This window comes from Atta cephalotes (assembly GCF_000143395.1).
Source record: "Atta cephalotes unplaced genomic scaffold scaffold00001, whole genome shotgun sequence".
NCBI classification, from domain to species: Eukaryota; Metazoa; Arthropoda; class Insecta; order Hymenoptera; family Formicidae; genus Atta; species Atta cephalotes.
Genome location: NW_012130065.1, coordinates 15003677 through 15016131, shown reverse-complemented (window position 1 = coordinate 15016131; position 12455 = coordinate 15003677). Strand labels below are relative to the sequence as shown.

The 12455-nt window shown below is 35.6% G+C and overlaps 1 protein-coding gene across 1 annotated transcript in view; it reads left to right on the top strand.

Annotated features, from left to right (window-relative positions):
* The first annotated feature begins 1483 nt into the window (after nucleotides 1-1483).
* LOC105617257 (inactive dipeptidyl peptidase 10) overlaps nucleotides 1484-12455 on the top strand; it is a 23535-nt gene continuing 12563 nt past the window's right edge. The window contains exon 1 of the mRNA XM_012198826.1: nucleotides 1484-1585. Within this exon, the coding sequence (XP_012054216.1) occupies nucleotides 1484-1585 (102 nt within the window). The remainder of the gene's footprint in view (nucleotides 1586-12455) is intronic.

Below are 12455 nucleotides of genomic sequence, written 5' to 3'. Positions count from 1 at the left end.
TCATCTCATAATGTTGTTCAAAGTTTTTGACAAGATAATTTCTCAGTTGCTGTCGTATTAAAATGATGTTATGATAATCGCGTTCATACTTTATAACTCGAGATGCGAACGAGCTCAGAATTCAAACTCAATGTAAAACGATTTTCGTCGCGTAAGACTTTGCGATTAGCCGAGCTGTTTAATTTTACAGATGTATTTCCGCCCTCCGAATCTCCAGCGGCGCATTATTCCACGTAACGATGGAAAAATAGGAGAAGGAAAAGATCGATCGGCCTCTCGATGCCATCCCTTCTCTTCCCGTGTGTCTCCTTTGTATTTCTTTTACGCTCCATAAATTCGCAGTAGCCGAAATCGGTACTTCGTTATCGCGATCTCGTTTCAGTTACTGAACACATACCGTTGTAACTTTGTTGCACAAAAGAAAAGCACGTAACAACTGGGGGGAAGGAAGGGGGGAGGAGGTTTAGCCAAACTTCTCTTCCTCTCCTTCTCATACAAATCTCAAGTTAAATACTGAAACTTTTACACGGAATTCGGGACGTTGACTAATCGTACCGCGCAGATATTAAATTCCTTCGGAAAAATTACGAGCGTTGAGCGTCGAAGTAATCGTCGATTGGCATCTGGTAACGTTCGCGATATAAAAATATGAATAAAAAGATACAATAAAAATTGGGAAAAATTGTATAGTTTAATAACAGAGTATTGTCTTGAACAATTTGGAATTTCTTCTTTGATTTTGCTCGTAAATATATACACAAAAAATTTTATTAAATTTTAATACATATTTCTTAGAATAGTACTAATCTTAGTAAGTAAACATTCACTTACAGTAAATAAATTTATTGAATAAAAAAATGATAGTTAAATCACAAACGAATGATTTTTTTATCAAATAAATATATGTTTATATTTAGAGAGTAAATGTTTACTTAGAATTATTCAAACTAATATTTATTAGAATTTAATTTTTTTTCCAGTGTATGTATTTGAATATATTGTGTACAATTCAGTTTTATACTGTACTGACAAGTTCACGGCTTCAATTACGTTATCTCTGTATACCACACTTAAGTCTTAGACCGAAGTTCAGATTAAGTTTCACTTTTCCAGTCTTCATCATCCACGAGCTTACAATCTATCCTCTTTATCCCCTTTTGCCCTCTTGCCATCCTTCGATATTCTATCTCTTCTAATTCAATATTTATCGGCTTTCATCAATTCATTCGGTAATTTCACTGTTAAATTGATCGAGTGTGTATATACCTTTCCGCTGCTTCACGCCATATTTTACCGTATATAAATTTATTAAATTTCGTTTTCTTTTCCTTTTTTTTCAGGTGAGGAACTGTGGATTGGTGTAATAAAACCTCGGCCCCAGGAGTGGCCTGGGGGTTACCCTGGGGACCTTGGAGAAGCGATCGTGCAAAGACGAAGTGGCTGAGAACGACGAAGGACACGGGAGGCGGAGGAGGAGGCCGCTATGAACGCCAGCGTTAACATCGAAAGGAACTCCTGGCGGCTGCCTCCCGATGAGACCGTCCAGGTCGCCGATCCCCGTTCAAAATCAGCTCAGGTAAAAGAGGTAAATCGCTCAGCCGGCTCACCAAGTGGTCCCTATCCTAATCTTCGAGTACTTCTTGTGGATTGTACGATCAGGTTTAAATGCATGTAGATGTACGGTCGATGAATGAAAGTTGATACGGCGCTAGTACTGATTATTAATTCGCGAACGTTTACAAAAAATCAAGCTTACGGTCGAGACGCGAGTTAATAATCTATACTGTGCAATAATTCATGGTTTTTAGATTGAAAAGCGTAGAAAAATAAACAAAATTGATGTAATTTATTGTACTGGATTGTTTAGTATAGTCGCACAATGACAAATCTATGAATGCATAGAATCAATCTTTCTTTCATACATAATCCTTCAAATAGTTGAACTAGATGAGATAGTTCCATCTACATCTCTAAAATGTATTTAATATAAAAATATAACAAATATAAAAATATGGAAATAAATGTCACTATTTTTTGTCTAATAACTTCCCTATGAAAATTTCAGAATAATGTTCAATATAAAGTGCTTGAGACAAATCGAAAACTTTAAAAATATATTAAAAATCTTGAAACATTTGAAATATTATTCAAAATAAAAAACTTTTGAACCTTATATTTTTTAAAAATATATTTTTTCAAAATCATTTAATTTGTATTATTATTTCAATTATTATATTATAATTTGATAGATCGTTTTATATATCATTATAGATAACGATTTTGTCTTTAAAAATAAGTGTTTTAAATATTTATAAATGCTTTTAAGGGAAGTTTTTTCCAAATAATTCAAAACTTTCTAGAGTTTCGAGATGTTTTAATGTTTTCAAGAACTTCCAATTTGAAATGACAGCAATTCGAAGCAATTTAAATCTTCATAAGACTGAATTATTTCTAGATTTTCGAAAAAAGAATTCATATGCCTGTCATTAGACTTTTTAATTGATGTTAAAATGTCATGATTGTATGTGTTGCATTTGAATATCATCCTACATAGATGTAATGTTCGATTTGAGTACCGGATCGTACGACGATTAAGCTCCTCACAGGCGCACGTGCTCGCAAAGTGGTAGAATTACTTGCGTTAAGTGCCGATAGCAACATTAGTGACCACTCAGAGTAATACATTCAAATAGTAATTACGCCGCGTATAAACTACGAGTATAACTCGGTAATCGGAGTATCGTTTCTAGAGTGATGGTACTTAGCATAGCAGACTATCACGAGTAGACATTAGATATTCATGTTACACGATTTTTATAAATATTCAGTTCTCTCACCAAAAATCAGGCCTTTCCACACCACCTTCTGATAGAAAATCGTTGAAATTTCGACAGCTTCAAATTGTTTGTTTACTTAGCCTTTCTGTGAAAGGGCTAAATTTACAATTATCTAGCGACATTATAACGTTTAGTTATTGATCTCAATTTTAAATTGATGACCATTTTGACAAAGGCAGCAATTAGGTATTGCTTGTTCAGCGACGGAATACAAAACCTCTTAACGAGATGTTTAAAATAAATGCCTTAACGTCTCGTTAATTCAATGTCAGCATGCATTCTCTCATGTGTGTAAAAACAGGCTATACATAACGCGTGTAAATACATATAAACTCAGATATGCTACGGAATAGCGATAATTAATTGACTGTCAATCGAGTCATTGCGAAAAAAATGATAATAAAGTCATATATTCCATACGTGACAAAAGTACTCAGCTTTTTACAAAGTCGAATTCACACGCATATTTTTTTAGATACGCCACCTTGTTATGTAAAATTGTTTCTTTATCTACCAGACGGCTCTTTCGTTCTAGTTTATGAGTACTTGCAAGTCCGGAAAGTGTTACTAAAGTTTCGCCCGGTTTCGTCCGTCGTTTATTCGCGATACGCACCTCCGTCTCCGCTCTTCCATGAGAAGTAGTTTAATTATATTTAAATGAACCAACCGTCCAGAAACAAAGGCTACGATCCAACGACATCCTTATTTTTGCGAAAATCATCGCGCTCGTTGAAAGTAAATAATCGCTTCTATTATTACCAGTTGCGCGGGTTTTCTCAATTATATCGAAATCACTTCTGCGTTTTATTCATATTAAGTCAAAAACATTGAAAGGTTAGCCGGTTAGCTCGCTATCTTTCCTAATTAACTTAATGTTTTCGATCGAGTGAATCCATATAAAAGAGCCATGTTTTACACAATAAATGCGCGTTAACGATCGCCCTTATCACATCCAATCCATTAACAAAACTATCAGTGAGAGTCTACGAACCGTGTCGGCTTGTCCTTTGCTCACCTTTGACTTTTACTAGTTTCTGACTGTGCAAGTCGATTGAAGGAACAAACCATCACGAATATCCGTCAACTGACCCGATTCGCTCTTTGACCGAGAATTCGAATCAACAAGCCTTCATCGAGAGTCATAAATAATTCATACAACACCTAAAAGATTCTCGCAAAGGATTCAGAATTGTGGTGAAATTAAACTGTCCACAATACAAAAGCTTCATAATTGATAAATTAACGGAAAATTCATCAATGTCGATTCATTTGACTAATGGCGTAACTTCAGCTAGTCGACTTTTCGACAATTTTTTAATAGCATGCCATGTGTCTTTGGCTGATCGATCAGTCCACCGTTACTTTTATTTGTATACAATTTTCGTGTGTACGGTGTCCAGTCGATATCTATGAGCGTAAACAAATTTATCACCTGTCACGTTGGCAAGCAGAGAATGAGAAGAGAGAACCACAGGGAACAAGGAACACGCGGCAGCGTGACGAAGGGATTCCATCCGATGATAGAATCGGGAAACTTCTGTTAGGCGGTAGCGCACACAAACCTAGCTAGAATAACTCGATTATCGGATTACCTGATAACGTATCGAGACTGAAGGATGGCAGGGTTGGTATCTAGAAGAACAGGAAACCGAGCCGCGTTGTGTATCTCGCCTTCTTCGATATGCATATGCGAGTATATATACACGCCCACGTGTCCCACAAACAACGCATACAATATGCCTCGACAAACCTGTACACGTTCAGCAAAGCCACTGTCGCAAAACCAATAATGTTTTACTCGTTGCCGTTCCGGCGACCGCCGATGTCCACTCGCGACATTGGTGTCCTCGGAATTACACAGAGATTCTCGGTAAATTTCCAACAAAAGAGTTAAATGTCATTCGAAACTCGGAGCACGTGCTGACTTTATTTGACGACCGAAACATTTTACGATCGATAGCAATATTCATCACTTTAATGATACGTAGGGTGTCATATACTTCCATAAATGGAATCAAATCAAGCAAATAATACGAATAAACAAATGAACCTTGATCATAGCAGGAACGAGCTCAAAAAATCTTGCATTAATTATATAGAAAAATGAATCCCGATGAAATAATTTAGTTTTCATATACCTATATATAAATTGTGTAATGTAGCTTATAATGTAATGAACAAAAACATGTTATGGACACAAGGCTTAATAATAATCGAATGGATAGTTTTTGAACTACGATGTATCAAAGTTCTAAAATTTGTGCTGACAATACTTTTAGTACATTGTAATTCAAAAACTATCCATTGAGTCTTGTGTCTATGACACCTTTTGTTCATTGCATTATAAGCTACATTATATGTGAAGACTACGAAAAGAATGGTTTTGTCGAAATATCTAAAAATTTAACTGGGTACAGATCTGAAAATAACTCTGTTGGATTAGCAAAATAATTATGTAGAACGCTCAAAAAATGATTGCTTAAATGTCAAAATTTTTTTGCTCTCTCACTTGCTTGAGTTTCTTCCATAATCATTTTGATTGTCAACAAAATTATTTTCAGATCTGCATAGTTAAATTTTTAAACACGTCAACGAAGTCGTTCTTTCCGTGTAACTCATTCACCAGGACTCAATTTCACATTATAAACTACATTAAATGTGAGGAGCAGTCTTTCACAATGCATTTTGTCCAAAATTTATAATTGTTAGAAAACAAGAAATCACAAAAAACTGTGAAACTTTATAGAAAACAATTAGAAGATATCTAGTTAACCTTTAGACCACTGGGATTTTAAAATTCAAAATCATGGATCCCTCATAAAACCCATATAATAATCCATATATGTCTACTATACTATATATTGTTCGATAGATATGAGTCATCGCATGACGCTATATAGCGTTATACTGGCGCGGTCTACAGGTTAAAGGACATAATGCACTTTGAATGTCTAGGTTTCTTCAACACATAAATTGATGATGAAAAAAATGCTTTGTAAACATCCCAGAATAGCTTATAACGCCTTATATAATATGAATCTTTCAATAGTGAATACTATCTCTGTCATCTCTAAATAAAAAAATTAAATTTTGAAAAATAGATTTTGAAATCTGCTCTTCATGTGAAATCTAACTTATTTCACGGGACTTAATTTTCTATACAATTAGTGCAAGATTTTTTACATTGTTTCTTTTTTCAAGGAAAAAAGCGCTTGCTGTGTTCGTCCATGCATAAACGTTTGTTCGTGATCGTTTCATCCTTGCTAGTCCGATCTTGGATCCACCTTAACGTAACGTTTCGCGTTACGTAAATCTCCATCAATGTATTCTTTTCGAAAAAAAAAAAGAAAAAAAAGAAAAAAAAACAGTGATAAATTCTCTGGCGAAATAAAAACGAGAAAATAATGACTTAACAACCAGCGTATGCTTAGCATCCCTTTAATTTGAATGGACGCATGGTGTGGAAAATCATTACAGCTCCTAAGGAGGAATCACTGCGTTGAAACTACAGTTTCGTAAGTTCAACACACGCCGTTTCCTGGACTTGTTGTTGCATCACGTAGAAATTCTCAGGTTTGCGTTTGACTTCCAACGTTGCGGTCCCCGTTTCTCGGAGTGCGGCTGCATCCTAAAACCACTTCGTCCTCATTTGTCATCACGTCGAAACTCTCGCAGAATTATTTCCAACCAGATACGCACGCTTAGGAATTAATGCTCATCGTCCGACAATTTTCGGATCTTCCCATCTCGTTTCGTGCACGAAATCGCGCAGTAAAAAGAGCTTTATTGGCAGGGAAAATTTTGCCGTGTTAAAAGCAGTCGGCGTTATCGGCGCGGCTTGCTTACGCTCGATTATCGGCCCTTTTGCACGACTGATCCCGTGACCCCGAGAGGATCGTATGTGAAGCGACCTCTCGCGTACGTGTGTCATGCACATGTGTCACCCCTTTGAACTTCCTGTCCAAGTACGGCAAAAAGAGCAAAATGCCGGGAGAGATAGAGGCGTTCCTTCGCCCTCAAGAAAATCACGTTCACATAGTGTGGCGTGGTTAGTTGGATGCCGACAGTTCTGGAGAACGGACTAACTATCGACAGCGAGGAACGTATAAACCAAAGATCGATTTACGGAATTATGTTCATGGGAATGTTGTGGTATCATCCGCGTATTATCGCTCGATCGTTTTCGCGGAGAACGTATCGATCGTGAGTAACTCCAGTCGTCGACAATCAACTGCGATATTTTGACACGCGGCGTAATGACGTGTGTGCATATGCGCGTGTGTTTACCATTTTAAATGTATACGGATGTATACGTGTAGACGAGACGCAAACATAGAGAAAGAACACAGAGAGGGAGAGTCGAAAGGTGGGCGGCGGATAGGCTGAAATACTTGGCTGAAACGCGCTCAGCAGTCACGCGCTAGCACATCTGTGTCTCTTGAACGGATGAATTAATTATTGGTGTCGGGTGAAACGGTGACTTGTGCCGCACCATTGAGCTCAAAATAAACGATGGTGTGCAGTGCCGACAATTGTTCGTGACGAAACAAACGGATTTTTATCTTTACGAACGACAGAGGAAGCAGCAGCCATGACTACCGCCAGTCTCTCGGAAGATAAGCAATCACAGCTTTATCACTTTTACAATTCAAATTTCAGTTGACGATCTAGACGATTCGACGAGCAATTAACTTGAACGTTATGACTACGCTTGCAGTCGTGTCGTAATCGGAACGGATCTCTGCAAAGCAATCGTTTTACGGGGATAAAACGATAGTCTCTCAGATAGTCTCAGATTTAAAAGACAAGCATCTGACTATAATGTCGCAAATAACTTCAACAATTAGATTTAAACACGCATAAATATGGAGCACTTTTGCTGTGTAAACGTGACTGTGGGATCTGGCACCGACAGGTGACTCGGATTTTCACGATGTGCCGTGGCCCAATTTTCTCGCTTCTACGATTACGTTCTACAACAACTGCATTGTTGCGCACCAATCGGCTGTCGTGAATTTGCAACGATCAATTCTACAATAATTTATTGATTAATTATTAACAATATCCTCATAATAATACGAAGAATCTCTCAATCGTGGCTCAACGCAGGTTCGTTCGATATAGTGCAATGCTATTTTATATGAAATTGCACAACGGCGTATTCGTATGTACGGATTGGAAACGCGAATCGCGAAAAGGTAGCGACGATGGTATCGCATTATTGGAGCTGTAACAATAATAACGCGTTCCATAACTGTGTACTTAGTTATCTCTATGACAAAGCAGCGAATTCGAAACGAGAAAACCGCACCGTGGCATATTAAATTTTCAGAAACGCCTTATTGTTAATACGACGCAATTCATTATAGGGATACCGCGCAGCAAATATTGGAAGAAACTTGCAACCGTTTTATCATTGACGATAAATTTTACTGCCATTGTAGTCTATTGTCAGGAAAAAAAGCAATTCTTGTTCGATGGAAATAATATACATTGATATATCGTGTTTAATTTATTTACCATTAGTTCTTTTATATATTTTTATATCACGCTTTATATATTCTTTATAGATATTTTTACAAATATATTATTAATATATGTTTACCCTATATTCTATTTTACGGACACAGCCTCAAGAAAAAACATTGCGATTGAAAATCTATCGTTAAAATTTAATAGAAACGAGTAAATTCTGCATTCTTGTCAGTTCTTCGTACTTCATAAACTGACGAAAATAAACTGAGTGTATGCATCATGCTCGCTAACATTTGCAGTAATGAATGCAATGTGTCGATGTATCCGTACATATGTGAGGACCTTATCTATCATGCCATTGCAGTTCACTACACGCCATAGTGGAATACCTGAAAACCGTCATGTTGGATTACCGTGCGATCACGATAGATATTTCCTTTGAATTAATCTCTATTGTATTTGCGGTTTGTATTCGCTCGATGTGCATAAGCACAGGCATATTTCGTCGGACAAACTGTCTCGAATACTTGTTGGACGAATCACAGCAAGCTTCATCACAGCAATGATGAAGCATGAATTAATCAACATTATAGTGCATATATAATGTATTATTATCTTTAACAAGCGATTTTTTATTTCTCTAACATTCCGATCAAATTTAATTCATTTGATGCTTTTATAGAAAATTATATTTTATAAGAGTAATATATGTGAAAATAGATATTCGTTCAGATAACTTTTGCAAAAAATTTTAATGAACCGACTATCTCGTAATGTTTGGCCACTTGCCAGCTGGCTCTATGAAATAGACACAAGCGATTAAAACGGAAAAAATAAACTTTAAAACAGTTGGAGAAAATATTGAAAGTTTCTTCAGTATATAACTAAAAGCTTTTCTCTGTTGGAACTTAATCGACATAACAAAGATTTTATTCAATCTACATCTTTATACATCTTTATTTCTAGCATATTATACAAGAATGGCATTATACAGGAGTCATGTAAAGACGCGTATTTACGTGACAGAATGGTAGAATATTTAAAAGCGGTGATACCACATCACGTCTGGATTGCTTTCTACTTTTCCATAAAGTAACGCGTGACATAAACGATGCTGACTATCCGCAGCAAACAGGTCTTTTAATTAAACATTCACATTTAAAAAGATTAATTTTCTTTAACTACGTTCATATAAAATTAATATATTAAATTTAAAAAAAAAGATAAATAAATAGATAAATATGCAAAAGACGAAGATAAAGACTATTAAATTTTGATATCGAACGAAATTTTATTGATACCAAAGTCTTTTTTTTATTAAATATCCGTTCTACAGACAATTACAAAAAAATTTTGAAAATTTATCTGATTTTATAAATTTTTTTATCGCAAAATTTTTCAATCTTTTCAATCAAATATTATCAACTGAGAGAAGGATAAATAAACAAAGCCAATAAATATTTATTATATTATACGCGATCGTATATTATTTAATTTGATGTAGAAGTCGTTTCCCATAAACTTTTTTAAATAGAAAAAGACAAAGATGATTAAGCAAATGCTCAGCAAAAAAATAAAAAGAAATCAGAAACCAGCATAAATATCGTCCAAAACTATCTCAATTTTCTCCTACGCTTGAAATACAATTATTACACGTGAGCACGCAATAATTTTGCATATAGCAAATATATTGCATATTTTTGCTACATAAAAAAGTCTAAAAAAAAATATTAATACATTTATAAGTACAGCGAGCAATTTATAGTGTTCTGATTTCGCATCGCAGAATAAATAGTAATTGAAGTATGAAACGCACCGGTGATAAAAATTGAATGTTCTATCTCACAGTTCGCGTTATTGCTGTATAAAGCAGCGTGAATCTTTGCGAAATAATGTTTGCATCGTGCAACACTTGGCAATGTAGATATCAGCTCGCGAAGTCCGATGCTGTCGCGTTTCGCGGGGTGAATTTATGGTCACTCTATATATCTCGTACACGTACACGCGACGTGATGCGTTTTGAATTCAAAGCGGTGGCAAATCGATCGGCAGGAGAGAAGGAAGAAGCGAGTCGGGTGTCGAGAAAAGAAATAGCGAATCGTTTGAACGAGACATCGGCGATTATTTATCTGGATAAACAGGTCGGGTCGTTCAAAAGCGATTATCGCGCGGCATAACGTTGGCCAATCGGCGTGGCGGTTGATCATTTGTCTAGTTCGGAGTAACATTATTATCCGAGGCGATATCCGAGATAAAATGAAGATTATTTCGAAGGGATAAATTGTTTAAACTATATCCCAGGCCGGAATTTCTCCTATCGTTAATAGGCGCGCAGTCAAGTGAAAAAGAGAGAACGAGAGAGACGATACTACCTTACGTTTATTTTCCAAACGCGAAGCAATCAGTTATTGCGAGCAATAAGGTGCAGTTATGACATTTGTGTCGTAACTGTAACCGTCTCATTGCATCATAAATTTTACAAACATAAATACAACTGAAAAGGAAAAATATATCACGCGATGCATAGACACACTAATTTTTTTAAATTAAGTGATTGTTTGCTGCAAGAATTGATTAGGAAAACTACTCCGACATGTAATTTAATTATTCGGTGAATCACGTGTTTGTCGATGAATCTCTTGTCGTTCTTCTTCAGAGACAACATTTAACTGATCACCGAATGCATTGAAGATAAATCGTAATTTCTCTCGCGGTTTCCTAAAGTGAAAGCAAATTCGCGTACGAGACTGTTCTAACAGGTACATAACGATCCACACATAGCTCACACCTTGTGCGAAATTCGGTGCGACTCGTCTGTATTACATGACCTGCACGTATTATCTGGTATGGTGTCGGTGGTCAGGAGGACTATACAGACACCGGACATAATCCGTATGCAATATGCACAACAGAGCCAGTGACATATTCTATGCAAGAGCGACCGAAAACCGCGGTATTCTTGATGGCAGCGCGATCGAACATCGCGACCCCAAAAACGCTTTTACGATCGACGAGAATAAAATCCGTTCTAGCAAATGGGCAACTTCACTGAGAAGAGAGAAGAGAGATTTTGTTATAGGAACAAATCAAGAGAAAGCAAATGTGATATTTGTTAAGAAATCTATTTGTTACGATTGCAAATTAATTTGTCAATGTAACAAACAATCAATAGTATCGCTAGCAAATAAGAGGCTCATATATATATATATATATAAAAAAATCATAGATGGTTGCAAGATCTCAAATTGTAAGAAATTGACCAATTCTAGTTAAATATTCTCCCTGTATTAGATTGTGCTTGGTCGGTTTTCTACGACTTAAAATCAGTCATCTACGAGTTCTACGTAAACGAGCCTAAAGTCTATCCAAAAGATAGGTTAGATTCTATATAGTTTGCTTCTGTTACTAATAATTGATTGGTATAGCAGATTAGCAGCAATCACAACAACAAAATTTGTTGTCATATATTTACCGATCACCGGTTAAAGATACTGGCTTGTTAAATTAACAAAATTTTTTCTCTCAATGTTGGTACTTTCACAAGGAATATCTCAACTGGGCGTTAATTCTTTAACTGATTAACAATAGGTTGTGCAAGAGAAATAATGAATGCTTTCCAATTGTAAAATCATTAGACACTTTCGTGCACATGGCGAGTTATATTCCAATCATTTACCTAATCGTTGACATAGCACTACATATCTGTATTCGGCTCGAAGGCTACTAGTTGGCTATATAAGTTTATGTTTTCTAGAGACAACTATATATATGTTATTAATCGCGGCAACTATAAATAATATATAATAAAGATAATTATAATATATAATAAAGATTGGAGAACGTTGGATGGCCAGCATTTTTTACTTTTTCAATACAGGCAGAAAAAGCCTATACATCTAATCTAATTATATGCAAAACTATACACAGCTTACATATTTATTTTAATTGTCGTACATAATGCTACACTTTATGCATTCCTGTGTACGTTTATATTAAAATGTGTTAAGCAATTAGAAAGGATCCAACAGACAGAACGTCGCAGACATTACAGAAGAAATAATATCTCATTACAGGAGAAATAATATATATATATATATATATATATATATATATATATATATATATATATATATATATATATAT